General features: G+C 41.3%; 1 protein-coding gene across 1 annotated transcript in view; it reads left to right on the top strand.

Annotated features, from left to right (window-relative positions):
• The window catches only part of celsr1a (cadherin EGF LAG seven-pass G-type receptor 1a), a 79,780-nt gene that overhangs the window by 24,649 nt on the left and 31,288 nt on the right, over positions 1-23,843 (top strand). Inside the window, 7 exon segments of the mRNA XM_034234372.1 lie at positions 8,121-8,476; positions 8,567-8,855; positions 11,700-11,922; positions 13,303-13,383; positions 13,385-13,416; positions 15,210-15,244; positions 15,246-15,299. Of these exon segments, the coding sequence (XP_034090263.1) occupies positions 8,121-8,476; positions 8,567-8,855; positions 11,700-11,922; positions 13,303-13,383; positions 13,385-13,416; positions 15,210-15,244; positions 15,246-15,299 (1,070 nt within the window).

Below are 23,843 nucleotides of genomic sequence, written 5' to 3'. Positions count from 1 at the left end.
TCTAGAAATCTTCAATTAAACTGTCCCTCAGCTGTCAAATCAATACAGAAAAAAGTGTTCCATTTTCATGTGGAGGTAATTAACCTTTAGAGTGTGTTGGGCAGAATTTCGCCCACTTCTTTGCCTGAAGGCGAGATTTTCCTCTTTCTTCACTTTTTTAGCCACCACATCATCCGGCGAAAACAGAGTGTGACGACACCTGGAAGCTGTAACCTTTTGAACCTTTAATTAGAAGAAGTGTTAGGCTTTAACTTGATTAATCGGTTCAGGAGAGAGGCATGGTGAGGGAAGGGGACGGCTGACAGCTAAGTGGATTTACCAGTGTTTTAAAATCGATTATAAAAGTAGGGCTGCAACAACAGTGATTTGATAGTGCCTGGACATTTAAAGCTAATGGGGCTTGGTAGTGCTCCATTAGGCCTGGTTGTTCTCCAGTCATGGTGTTTGGCAGCACAACTGGTGTTATGCTCAGAAATGTTATAATTGAGTTTGTGTGAACCATGCAAGTATCGCATGACACCCGCCAGATTTAATGGACAAAGAATGTATTCCTCATTGATTTACGCAGATTGGATGGCTTAATCTAGTTTCCCACAATGTTCTTTGCCCACCTTACTCAATACTGATGGACATTTTCTCAAACTTGTTGACAACAGAATGTGTTTGCTACTATCTGCTTTGTCACAACACCAGTCCTGATGCCTTTTCTCCCTCCATCTCTGCTTTCAATCTCATGTCCATATCTCCACTCCGCTGATCAAGGCCTCTCTAGTATCTCTGTGATTAATTACCTTCTTTGGCAAAAGTCGAACATGCTTTGAGCGAACAAGTGCACTAATACCAGTCAACCCTCAGGCGCGGAAACAAACCAAGCGTTCATTTGGGCTCATTTTGCATTGTCTGGCATCCTCATCCGGGCTCGTTTAGTATTGTCTGGACGGGAACAGTGCTGCTATTCTTTTCACGACTCTCTCCCAAGGATCCTAAATGGGACATAGATATTCTAGCCGGGTCGGTTCTTTGCCTGGCACTCGATGCCCCTGAGTGCTCTGCTTGAGTACAGCCACTAAGGGCACTTGTGGAGGGCTTGTGAAAGTCCATTCTGCTTAAAGGTGAAGGTGGAGGAGAAGTTGAAACAGGCTTCTGAACTCCCTCGTGTGCCAAGCCAAAGGTCTCACATTATCAAAGTAGGGAGGGTTTCTAACCATTTGCCTACACTAGATGTGTTTCCACCATGTATTGTCAGATGGAACAAATTACTGTTAGCAATGCAACTGTTAATACTAGCAGTTTGATGGCTTGTGCCTTTAGTTATTTATTTAACTGTGACTTAAAGCATCTTTTTGGATTCCATGTCTTTGTGTGTCCGACTCACGCACATTACAGCAGCTTTGCTTGACGTTGGGACACTGAATTTTGGGAAAATATTTGTCAGATTTAATGAGAGGGGCTATTTCTTTTCTTTTTAACCAAGGCCTTTAGGAAGAAGTGCAAGGTGCATTCTGCTCTTGCAATGGGCTTGCGATAAGAAGACAATATATTATGTCTTCGAAAACTAGTATACATCCTTGGATTTATAGACATTTGATGTGGCAACAACTTCAAACTAAGGCTACACAACTGTTCATCTAATTAAGTATAGTACTATACATTCTATTTGATGTCTGAGAGAAAGCAGAGAAAATATTTTATGGTAAACTTAAATTGACATTGTTTTTAAGGAAGAGCTTGTGGAGCATTTTGATATAACAAAAAAAACATGCATCACAAAGAACTGCTTAGCTTTTCCAAAAAACAAATGTAGAGTAATTGGAAGGACACGCAATGGTCTTACAATGAGACATTTTCTCATCATAACGAGAAAGATTGGTTCTATTTTGGTCTCTTTATTTGAATTCAAAATGTATTTACTACCTCCCTGGTTTGGAAGTTGTGTGACCCAAAGGACTCTGACTCTGGTTCCTTCCCACCTGTTGTCAGGGCTGTTAGATAGTCCCAAGCACTGATCCTGGTTCAGTCAGTGTGTGCGTGTAATCCCACCTGTTCTCTGGGATGTTATCCTTCTGACAACCCCGGGGCAAACACCCACCCACCCACCCAACACCCAGACCTCACCCACACTCCCTACCCTCTTCCACTACTCCCTCCTGGGGTGAAAGGACTCTTTTGTGTGCCTGCTGCCATTTTCTCCCCCTATGAAGGCTTGAAGAGAGAATGAGAGAGCGGGAGCTAATCCCACTAAGGTGGTCATTGAGTGAAGGATGAAGATTAGGAAAGGGGAAAGAGAGAAGGAACAGAGGGGAAATGTTTAGCCTCCTGAAGTGCTGCAGGTGTTTTGGGGAAATTAGAGTGCAACAGCTGTGAGTTTGTGTGTAGTCCTGAAGATATATGATCAAACATGCACACACAGTTTGTAACTCTGACACAATAATTAATCAGCCCCCTGCATTATAAGATACAGCAGTAATGAAGTCTATACACACACAAACTCTACCCAATTCATCTCCCTCCTGTTCTTTATTGCTGTTTCCATTGCCCCTATCTTACTCACGCTGCATATTAAATAACACACAGTATATTATCCTTACCCTTCCTCTCGCCACCGATGTCTTCCATGTCCGTCAAGTTTATCGCCATGTGTATGTGTGAGTGTTTAAATCGGGCCCTCTCTTTGCTCAACACTTCATTCAGGCAGACAGACGGGCATTCCTGTGAAAAAATACTGCCAACTGCTTGTAAAGGGGATGAGAGGGTCTTTCGCTAAGGGCTTCTAGATATGAGCAAGTGTACTCACACACTCAGCAGTGCCAGCAGATAGAAACTCAATCGTGTTGAGTGTAAGCTGACAGAGGCTGTAGAGTAGAATCACAACTTCTTACATAAAGCGGTGTTCTTGGCTATTATTTTAACTTGAGCGTTGGCCTCTAGAGAATTGCCATGTTAGATTGCAAGAATTCTATCTCTTTGGTTTGAAAAATGTTGTTGTTATAAGTCCTGAAATGAAATAAAGCAGGAGTCATGGACCTATAGATTATAGATGTCTGAGAAACCATAAATATCTCTCTTTCTCTCGTCTGTATCTGTGAACCTGCTGCCTCTTGCATTCCTGTGGTCAATCATCTACCCTTGGTTAACCTTTATTTGCATTTGAAATCACAGCTGCTTCATGGTTAACGAGCTAAAGGAGCTTAATCATTTAAACATATACTTTATCATTGGAATATGTGAAACTGGGTTATACAGAATGCTATTATAACTCAGCTTTTTCAATCCTCCTGGGCAGGATCAAACTTTGGCTCTAGTAGCCTCTTCCTATAGAGCTTTGAGTTGAAACGGCAATTGTTTAAAATCAAGGTTTGACATTTAAGAATTCTTGCCAAGAGTTGGATCAGAAGATTTGTTCCACTCTTATATCTGTCTGATAGATATGAAGCTAGAGCCAGTTATCTTAGCAAAGAGAGTAGGTGGAAAGAGCTAGCCTGGCTCCGTCCAAAAGTTCATAAGCTGCTAATAAATCAACTATTACATTTCAGTTTTTGTACCAACAACATATAGTAGGTTAAGAATAGAGTTATAAAAGGCCTGCAGATTTAGTATTGTTTTTTATACAGAGCCAAACTAGCCTTTTTCAGTGCTAAGCATGGTGTCTTAAGTTACACATTTTAGAAGACATTGCTGGGTTAATTAACAGAATAACCTGTAAGAAAGTTTGACAGCACATGAGGTAATAACATATATAATTCCATGTATGGTTTAATGATATATATTTAAGAGAGAGTGGGGGCTAAGCCAGATCAATATTATTGCTAATATCTGCAAAATAAAAAGTTTGACCTTAGTTACCAATACTCATTGTCTGCTTTCACTAATCACTTTATTTTCTGTGTATCTCTTCTTACTTGTTAATCTGGCTGGACGTATTTTGATTGATGGTGCTTTGATTACGTTTACAGTGTGATTTCTGCAGGGTGATTCCCCTCAGCTACCAGCGTACAGGATGTCTGTCTGCGTGTCTGCTGGCTGCTGATATGCGATCCTATGTTGGCGCTGGTTGCCATGAGAGAGAAAAGGAGCGAAAGGGAGATGAAACTTGACATCTTGTTGGCCTCTGAACAGGACATTTGGAATTACCATTGATGGCAATGCTTCCTTTGAGGAAAAAGTCAAATGTTTTAATGGAGCATGGGCACACAAAGAGAGATTAGGGAAATGAGAGGAAGACAGACAAGGAAGAACGTTTTTGTTGAACTCAACTCTGAGCAAAGCCATTGTTTTGTCATTTCCTATCTCTGGGGTATTTTATTTGAAACACAGAAGAAAAAATTGTCTGTCATATTGAACTGTTCAAAGAGTGTCTGTCAGGCTTGTTGTTTGTTTGTCCTTCCTGATAGGCTGGGGGTGTTCAGGTGTGTCCAATAAGGTGGAGCTGACAGTTGAGTTTCTGCTCAGTGATTGGCTGAAAGCCACTCAAGTTCAGGCTTTGTATTGATTCAAATATGTGAAACCTTTTCTTCAAAAGAGAGTGAGGGGGAGAAAGGCGTCCGCTGCTCGTTGGTGTTTGAAAAGTACCTAACACACGTTTTCATTGGCTGCTCTGCTGTAAAACCTTAACTGTGCAGTAAAAAGTGTTACTCTCTGCCAAAAATGGCAGAGAATCTTTTTTACAATGCCTTGTCGTATAGTCTTCCTGCCTTTATAATGGCGGGCCTCCCTTGAGCTTGTAACATTTTACGCTCTCAATTACCATTCTCTTTAGTCATGATAAATGTCAGCAGGGGGGAAATAACCTCGTCAGCTGAGTAACGGCTACTGAAGAAAGGAATAGCTTCAGGTTGAAAACTGTTTCTGGTGTTTCTTCTGTGGATCCAGACACAAACAAAACAATACAAGATAGCAAATCTAGATACATTTTCTGAAAGCAACAGCATATCAGAGAGTAATGCGTTGTCTTGATTTCTCCTTTCAATGCAGTGTTAGGAGGGCAGGAATCGTGTGTAGGGGGTGAAGTGCGTCTCTCTGGTGGGCTTGTCACCTCCCTGAAACCTGTCGCAGCTACAAATGTTTGTTTGTTCTGTTGTTTTACTGACTAGTGTTCTCGCTAACTGACAAAACACTGTTGTTGATTTTACACATTGGAGTTTGGCAGGGGTGGCCACCACAGTTGTCACCGTATAAACTAAACTAAATAGTAATGCCATGTCTCAAATTGGAACCTTTGTGATATTTGAATATTCTTAAAGTAAATAATCTTATACAAGCTTCTTTTATAGTATTCAATATAATATAGATAATATGTATAATAGTATAAATATATAGGTGTTTGTGTCGTCTGGAGCCGTGTGTGGTTGACCCTTAGCGACAGCTGGACAGCATGCGTGTCAACAATTCAGGTTGGTTACGACAGTCACAAACCACAGAAGAAGACCTTTGTGTGTCTATGTGTCTGTGTGTGTGTGTGTTAGACATAACCCCCCTGTGGCCAGGGGAGCCTGCTGACAGGTGACAGACCGATTTATTAGCTTTAATGTGTGTGCACGAGTGTACGATCATTGTGTGGTCATACCCAAACACAAGTGTGTCATTGCTTCACAGGTCATTAACAGCTCTTATCACCTCTCGAGCCTCACCACCTACACTGTGGGACTCAAAATGTGTGGCCTGCCCATATAACTCTTTTTTATTTCTGTTAATAATTAATCCACCTACACCTCATTAAATACAATCTACCGACTGAACTGATAATATTTATCATTAGATTCATATTTATAAGGCTGTTAAGTGCAATAACCTGTGTGCTTTAAACCATTTGTTTACAAGCACTATTCCTCTATCTCGTAATCATGCCAGCTAAAAGAGATAAGGGGTAGTGTATAACGATAAACATTTACCCACGATACTTCAAAAGAGCTGAGATCACGCAGCAGCTTTGATGCTAGTTTTTACCCAAAGGGTCATCTAATAAACACTCACTAGTAAGTGCTGTTAAACCTGTGTGTCTATTTGTGCTGGGGGGGGGCCTATATGCGTGTGTGTGCATGCTTACACACATAGAATGTTTTTTTCCGTGGCTTATGTCCGTGACACTCCCTTTCCACGGTTCAGCCCATCCTCTGTATGTGTGTGTGATCCCATGCTAGCAGCTGGTGGGCGCTATAAATAGTGTGGGTTGGGATACCCCAAAAGGATAAAAAGAAACAAACAACTATCTTTTAAAGTGTCGCAAATATTCATCATATCATTACGACATTTTGAGTAAGAAAGCTAAGAGGTGTTGCCTTCCTCTTGCAGTATTTAAAAATACACCACTTATTATAATTGGTGCCGCATGATTGCCAAGCCAATGCAATCTGAATCAGAATTTCTCAGCACCACCCTTGTCTTTTTTTTGAGCATCTTTCCATGATCCCATGATCCTTTCCACCTTATGGTCCGTCATTTCTGGATCTAGTTGTGGTTGCACATGCTAAGTGGTGTCATTACTCTCCTCACCCCCCACCTCCACCATCCTTTACCTTCCCTACTCTGAGAAGATAATAGATCTTAGAGCCCTGACTGTATTGTACCGTTAATCCTATATAGTTAACTTAGTCACAAAATAGCTCGGCTTGTGTGTCGAAGCCCTGTGTCAGTCAACGTGTAAAAGCTTAACACTGAGCATTGCTGGAGTTGTGTGTTTGTGTGCAAGCAAGGAATACATCTGAATACTTTGTACAATAACCCATCGAAATGTGCCGCCAAATTAGCATTATATTCCCTAAAGTATGATTCTACACACATCATGTCACTGTGGGCACACATTTCTAACTGAGTCAATGCAGCGTGTGTGTATTCGATGTCAGTTGAAGGATCTCTGGCGGCAAGTGGGATAACAGAGTTTTCCCCGACTTACAGGGAGAGACAGGTGTGGAGCGCTGCAGAGACAGTAGCCCACTGATACTCAGCACTTTGTTGAATGAGCACCTCCATTCCAGCAGCCCACTACACCACAGCTGCTGCGTAATGTCACTGTCCTGCTGAGTGACTTGTTAATGCATGTGTGCATTTTGTATGTGCGCCTTTGGGGACTCTTGTTGCCCACCATGCACCTTGATTTACGTCCAACCAGAAATAAATTACCCTCACGTTGCTTCACATGGTGAGTTATCGGTCCTGGTTCAGTCGTCGTTGACCTCCAGTCTAGTTAGCAGTTAGCTCCAGACTTCTCTGATGAGCCGGCCTGTCCACACCCTGCTCTGATCGACAGTGCATCTGTGTTTGCATGAGGAGAGTAAGGGTCCTGAGAAACAACCTCATCCATGACCACGCCTGAGAGTGACAGCGCATCTGTGGTCCAACCTCACTGTGGCTCTTTCACCCCAACACAAATGACACACTCTCCAGTAAAGCTCTGCAATCTGACCCATCTCCCTGCCATGTTTCAACAGTATTAACCCCCTCTGAATTTCATCTGGCCCCACCACCTGTTGTCAGCTGTATTTCACCCAGCCTGTGCCCTCTGTAGCCTATAGCCTCCTGTTTCCCTCCATAGGCACCAGAGCTTACAGTTGTGCCAGAAGTAGGTATGAGACCAGACCCAAGCCTCCCTAGGGGCCGAAATCCTAGACTGATCCAATTACTCCCAGCCGGGGCTTGAATCAGACCGATTCTGCTCCGACTGGAAACTACTTAATTCAATCTAGCTGTAAAAGTGATACAAAGTACACAAGTCAAGCTGTTAAACCGCAGTGTAGAGGGGGCAGAAGAGATAGGATTGGGTCCAACCAGTATTGAGTCGATGCTGTACTTCAAATAGTGGCCTTTTGCATTTTTTAAATGAACTTTGATTTGAAAAGAATTGCCCAACTATTTCATATTGATTTGCAACCTTGGAAACTAATTTGGATTTTTTAGTCTTTGTATTTCATCTTAATTTGACCTTCCTGTGCTTTGTTCGTATGAAATCACTCACCTTGCTGAATCCTGGCCTCATGTCTAAGGACACACTGAGCCTCATGTCGTTAAATATCTACCTGTCACTGCGTTGTGTGTCCTTTTCCGTCAACTAGAGCTTTAATGCCACTTGGGAGTTGCCTGATTGTCAAGTCAAACATTCTAATATCTCCTCTCTCTCTTTTTGACAGACGGTATCCATCACGTTGTGGCCCTCTGCACGCTGCGTGTCACCATCATCACTGACGACATGTTGACCAACAGCATCACGGTGCGTCTGGAGAACATGTCCCAGGAGCGCTTCCTCTCGCCCCTGCTCAGCCTCTTCCTCGAGGGCGTAGCGGCCGTGCTCTCCACCACACGGGAGGCAGTTTTCGTTTTCAACATCCAGAACGACACTGACGTGCAGGGCTCCATCCTCAACGTAACATTTTCCGCGCTTCAACCCGGAGGCGCTGCGGGTAAAGGGACGTTCTTCCCTTCTGAGGAGCTGCAGGAGCATATCTACCTCAACAGGACCCTGCTCAGGCTCATATCCTCTCAGGAGGTAACTCATATATGTATACAGACACTAACATGCAGACATTAACTTAAAATAAACTACCATGTTAAGCTTGAGGTTTCTTCTTCTCTCCAGGTGTTGCCGTTTGACGACAACATCTGCCTGCGGGAGCCCTGTGAGAACTACATGAAGTGTGTGTCGGTGCTCAAGTTCGACAGCTCCCCTCCCTTCATCGCCTCCGACACGGTTCTGTTCAGGCCGATCCACCCCATCAACGGGCTGCGCTGCCGCTGTCCGCTGGGCTTCACCGGGGACTACTGCGAGACCGAGATCGACCTCTGCTACTCAGGGCCCTGCAAGAACAACGGGAGATGCCGCAGCAGAGAGGGGGGGTACACCTGCGAGTGCCAGGAAGACTTCACGGGTGAGTCTTCTACATGTACAGAAAAAAGAAAGTCATTTTTTCTTTAACAAGGAAAAAAAAGAGACTTGTCAAATCTCACTATCATGTTGGAGGTAACTTTTAGGACCTTTTGACACAAATAACCTATTTGTCTTCATAGTCTTTTGTAGCTGTCATGTCATCAGAGAGAGATCACATAAAACAAATCACTACCTTAAATACCTCTTTATTTATTCCAGTTATAAGTATTTTTGATAATTAGAATCAAATTAAACATCATTGATAATAGCCTTTATGTATTAAATCTACCCCAGAAGAAGAAGTGTTTTATGAGTAAGTGCAAGACTCAATTTTTTTCTGACAGTGCTTTAATGAATGGTACTTCACTGAGAGGTTGTAAAAGCTCTCAGCACCTATTGTTGTAGCTACAGATCGATCGCAGTGCAAGAAGGGAAGAAATGCTTTGTTATGCTGCAGGTAAAACCACCTGCACACATACATTAGATTAATTGCTGTAGAGGAATGCTGTCTATTCTAGTAAAACCAGATCTCAGATATCACCAACCTAATTCTTTTTAAATACAATTGTTGTTTTAAAACTTTGAGTAGTGCTAATATTATGAAAGACTAGCACAACAGTATGTTTTACTGTAAACAAAATAGGCATGTTTACAATGATGTTGTTTCAAATCAATGTCCCTTTGTCATTGTTTTTAAAAAACCGACTTTAGAAAAGGGTTTTTAGGATCAGTAAAGATTATTATCAAGTAGACAAATTGCATTTAAACAATATGTATAACTAATAGGAACATGTTGACATATTCAAGACTCCACAAACTAGGGAAGAAAAAGCCTTCTAGCTAGCAATGTCGTTTTAAAATTATCACAAAATGATTTATAAGAAATGAAGTCCATTCATGTATACACACACAATGTGTTTCGGCAAGAATGCAAGCACATGTTTTATCTATATGAAAATATCTTAGTCTACATTAAATCTAAAACCAGGCTTTTATCAGATTTAGAGGTCTTCCTGGAAGCGGGCACTTACAGTCACTCTGCACAGCATTTACATGGTAGATGAGCCTCGGAAGCTTTCATCATTCCCATTCAAATCACTTTCCGAAATATTTCCCGATGTCAGTGATCTTCCTCCCATACTTCCCCCTTGTTCATCTGATACCTGGATGACTGTCTCTGCTCTCTAATAGACCCTGGAGGGGCCCCTGACAGCCGTCATGCCTCCCTTCCCTCTGCCTCTCCCAACACTCTTCCTCTCCTTCTCTTCCTCCTTGGTCTTATCTGATGTAATTACCTGATTATACCTGCCTGTGTCACTCACTGGCCCTCTCTCGCCTTCTCCTCCTGCTCCCCATGTCCATCTTCTCCGCTCACCCGCCATATTTTCCTTACCTACATCCCGGTGTCCCCTCTTTGAAGGTCACAGTTCAACTCCAGATAGTCAGGGCCCATCAGACGCCATTATGGGGCTGATGACAAGCGGGCCTGATCTCTCCTCCTTGGGTTTCCGACATTACAGGGAAACAGATCCTCATAATTCGCCCTCGGAAAAAAGGATTACACTGAGGAGAGAAGGGCCATTAGCTGGTTCCAGTGCTGTGGTGTTGGGGGGTCTGTGTGTGTCCCGGGTGGAGAGATCTTGTCTGGACAGAAAGTTGACACACAACACTGCAAGGGACAGAGGCACCCATCACAAATAATATTCCAGTCAGTATTAGTGGAGGAATGTATATAAGCCAAGCCAGGAAACTGAGCTAGAGCCACATGGTCATTTAGGAGGAATTTCCCATGGCAAGACCCACTGCTGTAATTAACTAAATTAAATCATAGAATCTTATAAACTCTGATATCAACATGCAGCCTTCAAAATATTTTGTGAAGGACTGACTTATGGTAACTCCCAAATTATGGTTGGCAGAGCAAATCAAAAATCATCATCCTTGTTAGCATGGATACTTCAGTTGGTCTCCTGAGGATTTTCTCAATATTTAAACCAACATATAGACAAGCTCAGCACCAAGTTAATAAATTACGCCTGTTAACTGCAGCTACGCACAAAGACGTTTCATTGCAGTATTCTCCAAAATGCAAAGTTGCCAATTTTGATTGTGAACAGCTAGGTCATTAAATGGTACATTTTAGTAAAAGGTAGACCTAGCTAGTTTAAGTAGATGTCGAAGTGGTTGCATGAAAGTAGGGGAAATAATTGAAGGAATTCTATAAAACCAAAACTATAATGACGCTACGGAAGATTTAGCTGGTAAGCTATTGTCTGTGGTTAATCATATCAGCTTTACAGACTTTACTTAATGGAAGAATGTCTTATCTCTGTGTTCAACAATGTGTTTTCTCTTGCCACTCCCTTCTTGTGCCTCTTTTATCTCCCATCCTCTCTCTTCTCTCCAAATATGGCCAAATTACACTATAGTTAAAACCTGCGCTTCCCAGAAAAGGCCTATAAACAGGGCTTTGTTCTCCATTGATGCTCATGTTGAGATGGGCTTTTCCTAGGCTGATGTAACCTACAAAAGTTTTATAAGTGTGCTTGACTTAAAGTCAAAGGAATCTTGTTAAAACAACTGGATTCAAAACAGATGATGCATCTGTATTTCAGTCAAGGGTGGACGTTATGCTTCATAGAAAATATTAAATGGTGATTATAGATTGATGATATGACAAGTCATTTATCATTCACATTGCCCTGCACAAACAGTGTTGTCTTAAGGTTCCAGACAGCAGATATATCAACTCTTTAAAGTAACCAGGCAGCAGTGAAGGTGTAAACTAAATAAAAAATGAATGTCAAATCCTACAGATTGAACTGAACCCCCTCTCTTCTAACAGGCGAGCACTGTGAGCTGAATGCATCCTCCGGCCGCTGTGAACCCGGTGTGTGTAAGAACGGCGGCATGTGTGTCAACCGGCTGGCGGGAGGTTTCATGTGCCAGTGTCCACAGGGAGAGTTCGAGAATCCGTACTGTGAGATGACCACCCGCAGCTTCCCCGGACAGTCCTTCATCACCTTCAGAGGCCTGAGGCAGAGGTTCCACTTCACCGTCTCCTTCACGTGAGTGCTTTCCTTGCTTCCTTTGCTACTTTTTTTTGTTTCTTCTCTTTACCAATAACAGTATGGAATACATTCTAGGTATATGTTACTCACTGTTTGCTAAGTCTTATCCATCTTAGTCACTTTCTTCAAGCTTTAACACTCACTGACAGATTTAAAGCTAGCACTAGCTAAAGAGTTAACAATAGCCTTCTTTAGCTGATACAGATGGCTACATACATGCTAACAACCGTGCTCCATTGCAGCATATAAAATAATAAAATAATGTATTTACTAGACTGTAAAGATGTTCAAAAGTGTTGGATTTACAAAATCATGGCTGGTAAACTTGGATAATGTTGTTTTCTTTCCTGCACTACACACCTTTTCACAGCAGCAGTACTACATGTCCGCCCGTCCTACTTGTAGCAGTGTGTGTAGCAAACTCTAATTTGGGGAGTATGTGGAGCTGCACAAATGAAAAACAGTTGAGTTTAAAGAGCTAAAGTGTGTCAACCGGGGCGTGTCCAGACATATACACACTTTTTCATTGTGTCCAATTCCCAAGAGGAAAGAAGAAGCAATCCTTCTTAACGTGCAATGTTATGAGGTGTGCTTGTGAAACTGCTGGAGGAAAAAGATAACCTTGGCTCAGCAAAATTGCAACACACAGTAAATATTATTCCCTTTACCGGGAATAGGTAGGATGAGTTTAGTGGCGACACGGTGACGGTGAGAAAGGTTTGCAGTGGAGTGAAAACAGGAAAGGCTGTGTGATGAGTTTCTCTTATCAGTGTTTGGTTACAGCCATCCTGACTTCCTGTCCTGTCGGCCTCCCTGGCATCTGCCAGCTGACACCTCTGCCCTCACCTTACACACACACACCACACACACACACACACACACACACACACACACACACACACACACACACACACACACACACACACACACACACACACACACACACACACACACACACACACACACACACACAGCTATGTGAGCTTTGTACCATAGGTATTTACCGGGTCTTTCTCCCTCTCTGCGGCCCACCAGCCTTCACACCTCCTGCCTTTCCTTTCCAAGTGACTTTTCCTCAAGAGCTTCTCGGCCCTTTCATCATAAAGCTATCCGCAAGGCCTTCAACCGTGAAGTCCCGGTCTGTTTGAGTTGGATAGGTGCTTAGAAATGTGACAGGAAACATGAGCTAGATTAGAGGAAACAATTGAAAAACGTCTCACTTTGGACTTTAAAACTGAATAAATTAATCATTTATACATCAAAAATCAAAGCTAATTTGTTTTTGTTTTTTTACAACCTTTAAGAAGGTACTGGATCTCCATTTTTGTGTTTGATCTGTTCTTGTAATTTTCTATAAAATCCAATTTGTCTTTGCAGGTTTGCTTCCAGAGAGAGGAACGCTCTGCTTCTCTACAATGGCCGATTCAATGAGAAGCACGACTTCATCGCTCTGGAGATATGACGAGCAGATTCAGCTCACATTCTCTGGAGGTGTGTGTGTGTGTGTGTGTGTGTGTGTGTGTGTGTGTGTGTGTGTGTGTGTGTGTGTGTGTGGTGTGTGTGTGTGTGTGTGTGTATGTATGTGTGTGTGTGTGGTGACCACTTTAAGTATTTGTTGTTAATATCAGCTATGTTACTTATAAGTAGATAAACGCAAGTGCACTTAATCTGAAGTGGCTTTCACAAAGAGACGCCTAAACAACTTTGATCTTTGTGCGTTTTCTTTGAACAGGGGTGTGTATTTTTGTGTGCAATCATGTATCCAAATGTACCAGAGTTTTAACATGTACTTCAGTGGGTGTTTCTGTGTGTGGTAAGAGATATGGGTGTGTTTTTGAAAGCAGCTGCTTCCTCATAGAGAGGGAGCTGTCAGACTGATTAATGATGGTACAGACATTAAACTAGCCAAAAACACCCAATACACACACAACACACACACAGACAAATGCCAACAATAATTGGACCGACCATTAAATGCTTTTTTTAACAACCAAGGCAAGTTATTAAAGCATGTATTGACACAGAAACATGCATGCACACGCACAGTTCTTGTGCAATGAAACCATAGGTGGAAAAAGTACAAGTACCAGGATTAAAATGACTTATTATGCAGAATTTCCAATAACAGAATCCTTTATATGAATGTATTGGACTACAATTATTGATGCATTGATTCATACAACACTCAAATGTTGCAGATGATAACATGCTTTATATACTTCTAGTTTTGGAATCTTTATCTTATTTTATTTTAACATAAACTAATATATTATCATTAATCTTTTCATTTTATTTTGTATTATTATTCAAAATCTTCACAGTAACTAGCAACTTAAGTTGTCAGAAAGATGTAACAGTACAACATTTGATTCTGAATCCCAGTGAAGTAGAAGTATAAAGTAACAGAAAAGTACCTTAAAATTGTACTTAAGAACATTATTTAATTAAATGTTAGTTGCTTTCCACCCCTGAATCACACACTCACAATAATTATCCAAACTGGAAACTGTTGGATTGCAGATCAAACACATTTTCTCTGGGCTTATGAATTATGTTTTCAGAGTCTCCCTATTTTCCCATGGTGCGAGGAATTCAGTTCTTATGATTATGTTGGGCGAAGCTTGTTTGGGAGCCGAGCCAAGTCCCCGTTTATAATCTGAAATATGACTTAATGTCAAAAGCATGACTCATCAAATAAAATACTCAGAAACATGATTCATGGTTAATGAGAGTAGTGCGGAAGAAATCCCTTGATTTATTCGCAGTATTTATCCTCCAATGCGTTTTGACTTAAATGCAGTATAGGGCAAAGCAGGATATACAATCACTTCCTTCTTTTTCTTTTTCCCTTTGATGTGCACAGCTAGAAAACTGATCCATCACTTATTAAGCCCCTCTCACACACACTCACATCACTCAGTGTTGCCATACTGTTTACTGATTTCCAGAGCAGTGGATTCCTGCCCCTGCTCCTCCTGCCCTTGACAAACAGAGTAAACCCTCAGTAAATCTGATGCCATTGTGCTGTACAATCTTCTCACTGAGACCCATTGATACAGACAAATACTAGCTTTCTCAGTTGATTTATGATCATGGTGTGTGTTAAGGAAGTTTGTAGAGTGTGCCTTTCATGATATCTAATCAATTACCTGTGGTTGAGCAAAATAGACATTTCTGTGAGCATTCAGCAGCAGATGTTCTCAACAATTTAAATTACGTTATATCTATAATTCACTTTTCCCTCTCTTTCCTCTCCCTGTTCCTCTTCTTCCCTCGTCTTCCAGGTGAGACAAAGACCACAGTGTCTCCATACATCCCAGGGGGGGGTCAGCGACGGCCAATGGCACTCGGTCCAGCTTCATTACTACAACAAGGTAAGAAACAACCTACCAATGCTCCGCGTCATCCAGTCGAAATTTCCTTTTCAGCATTTGAAAACGTGTGATGGGGTTAAAACATGGCATGACCCTTCAGATTTCGCTTCGGAGATTTTGTAATATGAAAGAATCTCATTGAATATTGCACTTTTTCCTTCAAGTTCATTATTAGCCAGTGTTGAGAGTTGATAAGTTCAGGGGTTGTATCGTGGGAGTGTATGAAATGTAGCTTTCTTTGAAGCTACAGAGGGAGTTGACCTTGACTGCTGATTCGGGAGATTATCTTTACAGGGCAGGTTTGACTAATGACGTTAACTCTGACATGGGTTAACCCCTCTTGCCTTAGCATTCCACGCTAAATTATGGTATAGCTTTTGTGGAAAAAGGTCAGGGGCCTGGCATTGGCTTCAAGGGTCAAAGTTCATCCACTGTCCCACTCATAGCTTACTGGTAAATGTATAATGTATTTCTAAGGCAAGGGCCTGTAGATACTCTGTTTTTGTTAAAGTCTCAATTGAATCTACTTTCAAAATTACTATTTTTCATCACCAGAAATCTTTGTTTCATTCACAGTGTCTAATGTCGTCTTCGGTACGTTCCCACCTCTATGGTTCCCACGATGGTCTTCTTGCGTCTTTATTAAATCCAATCCCAGACAAGAGACAGCGATTATTTCACAAGCTGTCTCTTGTATCCTCTTCACTTGTAATATTAGATTAGAAGAGATTACATTGCCGTCAATTGCTCTGGTGTTAATTTCTAACAAACTTCCACAGCTTGCGGGCATCATTCTTATAACAATAAACCAGGCAGGAAATAAGATGCACTCGCTTTCTAAACATGTATGTTCAATAGTTTTATTATTCCGGTTTAACTGTATAAATCATCAGAACAGGTTAGTCGGCTGTTTGTGGCATTTTATTTTAGTTAGGTAAAGAATATAAAGATATATTTTTCCAATTTGATGTTGAAACTCTGATTCGTTTCCCATTTTTAATTGAAACCATTCCATTTTACCCTTGTGGACCTAAGACACACCATATTATCCAGCCTTATTCAATAAGCTATTAAAGCTAATATGCTAACTTCTTAAATGCAGAACATGCTATTTTCTGACAAAATAAATCCATCCCCCTTTTCATTCATAATTGGGTCTACAGTCATGTATCCAGGGTTCGAGTTATAATCTGAGTTTTATGGGGGTCTTTAAAACGTGCGCACGTGTATAAGCACATACACACACACACACACACACACACACACACACACACACACACACACACACACACACACAGACACACACACACACACACACACACACACACACACACACACACACACACACACACACACACACATACAGCAGCAGCCTTCTACTTGCTACAAACTTAAATATGAAAAGGTTCAACTACTCGCACACACACATCATCTCGGCTTGTGCAGCACGCTCACAGGCATAGATTGCGCAATAATTTATTATTATTTATAGCCTATTTACCTCGTTAATGTAAATAATACTCATTACATTGACACATGCATTATTTTTGTATAAAAGATGTATGATTTCACTGCTTTCATAGGACCCCTCCTTATGGAAGCTCAGCTCCCATTGGCTCCCACATAACTCGAACCCTGCATGTATCCAACGCTGTTAGCCATAGCATAACTAGCTGACCCAACACTTCCAGCATCATATTTCAGCAGCACCTGTGTTCTACAACTTGTTAAAGAGAGCGCCCTGCTTCTTGGCCTGACGCTAGCTTACAATGCAAACCTTCTCACATTTCACAGGTTGTTCGCCTCTTTCTTTCTTTCTTTTCTTCTCTTCTTATAGCATACTTGGTATGGACGTCTTCATCAAAGGGGGTGACTCTGGCTACCATACTGTACTCTGTTAGCCACGGGGTGACATGTGTAGCTATTGTTTAAGGCTGCATGTCTGCCTAGAGACAATAGCTTAAACCTTGTACTGCTTTGTTAGCGTTGCTGCAAGGTCCCTAACTACCGTAGATATTTTTTGCAGAGTACAATCTGTTGGCACTAAAGACTTCTTTGTTTTGTTTGTGCATTGGGTTGTCTGGTATTTGTCGGGACGTCTCTATGGAAACAAAAATAGATTTAATTCCACGTCCCAACATATTTCCTGCTTTGTTGCAGTTCTGTGCAGTTTATTCTTCTGATTGATTTAGCTTCACTGATCCTACAGGCTTCCTCTTTGCTGCTGTTATACCAACCCAGTCTCACGGCATTTCGTGTTATAGCCACGACATTTATTTAATCTATTGATTCGTGTTCACCAACACGATTTTCGCATTTTTTTCGTGTCACACAGAACGATTTTAAAAGCAATGTATTTCTGTTGGTAGTATGTTTCGTGCCTGCACCACGTCTTTTTGTTCGGTCGGGTCTTGGAATACCAAACGCTGTGTGGTTCATAAAAACATTTTCTTACTCCATATCTTACCCTAAGCCTAACCCTTTTATTTTAGATTGTATAATGTCGGAGTTTTTTTGACGTCCGCGAGGAAAATAAATGGGGCAAAGAGCCTCAGAATACTGAAATTTGTATTTTTTGTCATCTTTTTTTCCTTCTAATTTGTTATTATTTACATTGCTTTTAAAAATTGTTCAGTGTGACACGATAAAAATGGCGAAATCGTGTTGGTGAACACGAATCAATAGATTAATTTTGTGACTATAACACGAAATGCCGTGAGACTGTTGGTTATACGCACACACAAGAAGTATGCACACAAACGCATACTTGTTTCACCAGTATTAAGAGTGTATCCTGGTGTTATAAGCGTATAAAGCAGGGGATGTGTGCGTTCCACCAGTGTCAGTCTCAATGCAAACCAATGATTTGTAAAGCTGGTGACACATTCCGTTGAATTAGCCTGAAGCTGACTTTAGCGCTGACATAGGGTCTGCTTTTCTTCATGTGTTGATCAGTAGTTGGATTGAGGTCATTTAATCCCACATCAATTGCTGGAGGGTTTAGTGGAAATATATATGGCAGAAAGCAGTAATGTTCTCACAATACATCAGAGGTGTTGACATGTGAATGTGCAGATGTGAATGAAAGCACACTACTGTATGCAAGAGCAGTCACACACACCTTTCTGTGCAAAGCTAATGTTAGCTTGTTAATACAGCGGTTGTGACCTTTTTGGATTAAAGAGTAAAATAAAGATGAAGGATCAAACTATTAACTAATCATCTTAATCTTAATCAAAAGTAACGCAACATACCTCAAACTACATTATGCCACTTGTTAGCCCATATCAAATTTAGCCTACGTATAATGTAATTCTTAACTAATTAAAGATGAACAAATACATTTAAGTGCCATCACACAAACTAGTTCTTACTGTACATTTAGATAAGTTGTTGCTAAATGTTTATGCTCAGTAGGCCTAAATATTTGCCAAAGCTGCACAGCTAACTGAACTAGCTAACCAAAAACAGAGTAAGCTAGCTCAGATACGAAATACAGTTTCAAAATAGGAGAACGGTAAACAATGTGACGTGTAATTTGGTTGGCACACTAGATGTAAACTATTAAGATTTTAAATTACATTTTTTTTTAAAACATCTCCTCAAACTAAAACAAAACGTAGGCTTATTCCCATAACGTTAACCTATGTTAGGTTAGCATTATTTAAAACTTCCTATTTCCACCTTCTATGCTATGTATCTAACAAAAAAAAGCCATAACATGTTTTATCTGCCTATTAAAACTGTTATTGTTGGCAGTTTTTTTACAACTTGTGAAACTTAGTTACACTGTACATTCAATAAAAGCTGTTTCAATCCAGTGTTGTTTGCCAACATGAGCACACAGTTGTTTTTTAACGGTCCCAACGGCACACTCACACAATACACACACTTGCACGCACAGACGGTGATTTACTGGGTCAGATGATGAGGCGGTTGAAGTTGTGCAGGTTTGTATGTGTGCCCCCTTTTTAAAGCCGCTGCTGCTCTCCTTTTAAGAACCAGGGTGCCTCTGCTAAAATACAGAGGTCAGAGGTCGGGGAGGGTTGGCATGACAACAGACGTGGACTTGCCATTGTAGCAAAGATCTAGGTCGGTTGGAAAGCTGTCTGTGCATGTGTTTGCATCAGTGGGGGGCACACAAACAGAGAGCTACTGTGTGTGTGTGTGTGTGTGTGTGTGTGGGTGGGTGTGTGTGTGTGTGTGTGTGTGTGTGTGTGTGTGTGTGTGTGTGTGTGTTTTGAATGTGTGCATATGTCCGTACTGCCATTAGAAATATTACACAATAAAGGTGGAAAGATAAAGACATTTTTGAAATTCCACGGTGCGGAGTCTCAAGGACAGTTTACTGTGTCAGCCAGGCAAATCTAAACAGGAAACACACATAACACACAGATAGAACGCGTCGATGGGTATTCTCGGAGCAGGAGGTTTTGTCTTGGGTTTTGATGTGTTGCTCACTACAGGAAATGATGTCTCTCGTTGCAGGAAGTGATGTTATTTAGCTGGACACTGGGCAGGATGTCAGTTAAATGATGATTATATCTGTCAGACCACCTGCATGAGTTAAGTCAGGATTATATATGCGCAGAATAGGAAAGAAATGCCTGATTTATTATTTAATTCCATTTACATTTTCCATAACCACCACAGCCATAATCTCAACATGATCCATTTCAGAAATTCATACATTTGTCATAGAAGTTTTGTCTAGGAAGAAAAAGCTTTTTGTCAACACACCCTCTCCACTAAATAAAACTAGGAAATGCAGTTTGGAGACTCTGGAATAAAAAAAAGTTTAAGTGAAGAAAAAGTTCTTGTTTTGTATACATTTTAAATGAAACTTTTTATCACATGAAGTTTGCAGCATTTTGTGGCTTTTGCATGTCAAACTTTCTTTATTCGAGTTGATTTAATGATCTTGGCAAGTACTAATCCTTAACGCAAACCCTTTAAAATGGGTCTGAGTGATGACAGATACAATTACTTGTGGTTGCATCCTATATGATCCTTTCCAATAAGTCTTCTGCTCCAGGCTTATATTCTTGCTTATTATGATTTCAAATGGAAAGCGATAAACAAGAAAGAACTTGCAGGTATATCAATCACACTATCGTTCATGTTTCACTGGCTGTCTTTAAACAAGAATATGAAATATGAGAATAAATGCTTATGACTTAAACATCAATACACTCTTAATCGTCTCTATGAATAAACTATAATTAAGTTCAACGCGATCCATCCACAGGGTGTCAAATTCAGCGAAACATAGAATGAATGCAGACATGGCATGTCTCTGTTGCAGACATGGCGTTCCTCTGTTGCAGACATGGCGTGCCTCTGTTGCAGGACATGCTGCTCTGCACACTAGCTTGTTTTTAGACATTTCAATAGTTACACTTATGATATTTACAGCTAAGGTGTAGACGGCATTCCCAGACAGGCTTAGCTTGTTCTTATCACCTGCGAGTACCAAAAGTTCACTCTTTCTGCTTCTGCCTTTACTCCGGTGGCTCTCACTCAGGTGCTGTTTACATGGCAAGACTTTAAGCACTAGACCATAAGTGCAAATTACTTCACAGCATAGCTTGAAGTATTTCTGAATATATTGTGCGTGCCTTCTTGCATTCCACCCCTGATGGATGTAACCCAACCCCCCATCCGTATTTGTATTTACACTTTAAGGCTGCAAAAGTGATTTAAAGATAGAGAGACACACTTTTAAAGCTGTTGTATTCAATATATGTTCATATTAACAATTCATCAGAGGGAAGGTGTTTGTTAAAGGGTCAGTTGAAGTAACAAACTCACAGATATTTAGCGTCTTTCGTTTTGGTTTTATGGTCCGAAACTTTACTGTTTTACTTAACTCTCTTTTCTTTCTGCATGAATATCAACATATTACAAATTACGTTATCAAAGAAATTGCTTTGAGCATCAATGTCTGCTATTAAATCAATAGCTGCTACCATCTGTTCTGTGTTTTCTCTCTGCTTCTTCCTGGATGTTTTAGGACTTATCGGTTTTCCAGGACAAGCTGATGTGCCGTCAAACACACACACACATCCAGTGGATAATTGCTCTTGAAATAAATATACTGCCTTTAAGTGGTTTTGGAGTTGCCATCTATCTCCTTGTGTTGCAGTTTTATTGCTCTTAGTCGAGGGCCGTGTGGATTTCCTGGATGACTGTGAAGACTTGGAGGGACAGACGCATGCCTTATTAGGTGTGTGGTTGTGTCATGGCGACCCTCACACACACATCAGCCATGCATAGGGATGTGTGTGTCAGGTTGACTGCAGCACCATGTGTTTCTGAACAAATGCAGGGAGCATGTTTTTGTATTTTCTTTGCTAAGTGCGTCTTTTAAAAGGTTAAGTAGTTATTTTTTGTAGGTGAAGCCCCAGACTCTACATTCCCCTGCAGGGTGTGTTTTTAGAGGAAGGGGCCATGTTATTCTTTGTTCTTCTTGACGAGGGTTTCCCCAGACCTCAGACAGTTAAGGTTATCATCACAAATAAACACACACTTTGCATTTAAATACCAGAAAGTTTCGTTTTCCAAATTGAATTGCATGTGACAATTTGTGTATTCCATGAGGACAACTGTTGCTTTTAGTCATATTTCTATCACACAGTAATGTTACTTTTATGCTTCCAAACCCATGTTTCATGTCAGTGTAACTACTTATGTTGACATGTGGAAGCTGGTTTTTGGGTTTCACATGCTTGTTCCCTGTCTTTTTCCTGCTGTAAATTTCGCCTGCTCTTGGCATAGCGTAGTATTTCACAGTGTGATATAAATCTGCCAGAGACATCTTTGTCCAAAGGTGGCAGCGCATGAGTTGTTGCCTATTGTCTGAGGTGGTGGGAGAGGTGTTTTTGAAGTGGGCAGGAAGGAATTATGGTTTACTTTAGATGTCATTATTGTTGGCATATTGGCTGGTAGCAGATCCAACCACAGACACTTAAGCACGTATGTCTCGGTCTGCACCATGCAGCACATGCACACTACAATGTAACTCTGAAAGGGATTGTTCGGATTGTTTGAAGTAGGGTTGTACATACCCATAGTCCTTTTATTACCTACAGTAGATTGTGGTGGCATGCTTTTAGTTTTGAGAAACAGGCACGCTAACACAAGTTAAGCAATGAAGAGAGGACCACCTAACAATCCATATCAGTAGACTGTTAGCTATATTTAGAATATGTTTAAGCCTTACCTTACCAACAGCAGCTCTTTCTGATGGGAAGCTGAAGCCACTCTATGCTCTTCCTATAGTCACCAGACTCCATTGGTTAGTGAGTTTGGTTTATTGTGTGACTTTTGTCCTCTGTGTTTCTGCTGCTTTGTTGTTCATTGATTGGTGTTTCAACTGGAGAAATGCACTTGCATATACATGACAACATCATAACACACACACATGTAGTGATGTGGCTTGGTTGTGGGCTCCAGGTCTAACGCGGTGTGTGTCTTTCTCCCACGGTGTTTCTCTCCCAGGAAGGGGGGAGTCTGATGGACTCCAGCGGGGCTCTGCGGCTCCCTCTCTATACTGCCTGGCTGGAGCTCAATCAGAAGGAGGTAACCTCTGGCCTCTAGCCTATAGTCCCCATGGGTGCCCCCCCCCCCTCCCCCGGGTATCATGTAGTCCCTGCTCTGCTTCTAGTACAGTCTACTGGACTATCTCTGCTGTACATGCTTACCTCACAGAGGTAACATGGCCTGTGTGTTGGCTCTTATTTAGCCTGCCTCTGGTCTGGACTATAGAAGAGGCTGCTGTAGATTTCGGTGTGGTTTCTGGTTGGCTGTAGTCTCCTGTTTTTGACGTCTTGGTGAAGTCATTAACACAGCAGCAACCATTCCTAACAAATATTGCTCTGTAGCGATACTGCTGGTCAAAAACTCCACAGGGTGACTTAATAAGTGCAAAACAACCCCTGCTTTGGCCTGGTGTTGCATGTGGTTGCTCTCACACTTTTCTGTTAAACAATTTTCTAATGTTTCTCTAGTGGACACAGAGGTCAGGGTCTGACTCCATGAGGCAGGTAGGGACAGCGAGTTGTTTTATATCAGACGTGTCATCTCTCAGGCTCTGTCTTTGTTACTCATACCTAAAAATACACCACAAATGTATATGAGCATAACTGTCACAATATCTTCTTGCGCATTTGTCAGCTCTCATTGACTTCATGCATTGAAGTTTGTTCAGGTGAAGTAAACATGTCTGAGCCTTTGCAGTTGGCAGGCTGCAGACAGGTAGGTGAGACACACGTTGAGCAGTGAGTGTGTTTTCTTTGGCAGCTTTGAGCTTGCGGAAGCATCGATTCTGACAGGCAGGATTAGCAACTCTCAGAAATCGTCTGAGATGGCTCTTGTAATAAGCAAGGACAGCAAGTCTCTCGAGGCTCACACTCTTTTGTTTATACTGTATTATTGTTAAAGGGATTTCATTGTGATTGTATCCTTAATCTTCACTTGTTACACTTAGACGCCTAATGGGCATCAGTGGTTTGTAATTGGATAATTGCCTATTTATTTGTCTGT

Source organism: Gymnodraco acuticeps, unplaced genomic scaffold, assembly GCF_902827175.1.
Source record: "Gymnodraco acuticeps unplaced genomic scaffold, fGymAcu1.1, whole genome shotgun sequence".
NCBI lineage: Eukaryota > Metazoa > Chordata > Actinopteri > Perciformes > Bathydraconidae > Gymnodraco > Gymnodraco acuticeps.
This window is presented reverse-complemented; position numbering and strand designations above follow the sequence as displayed.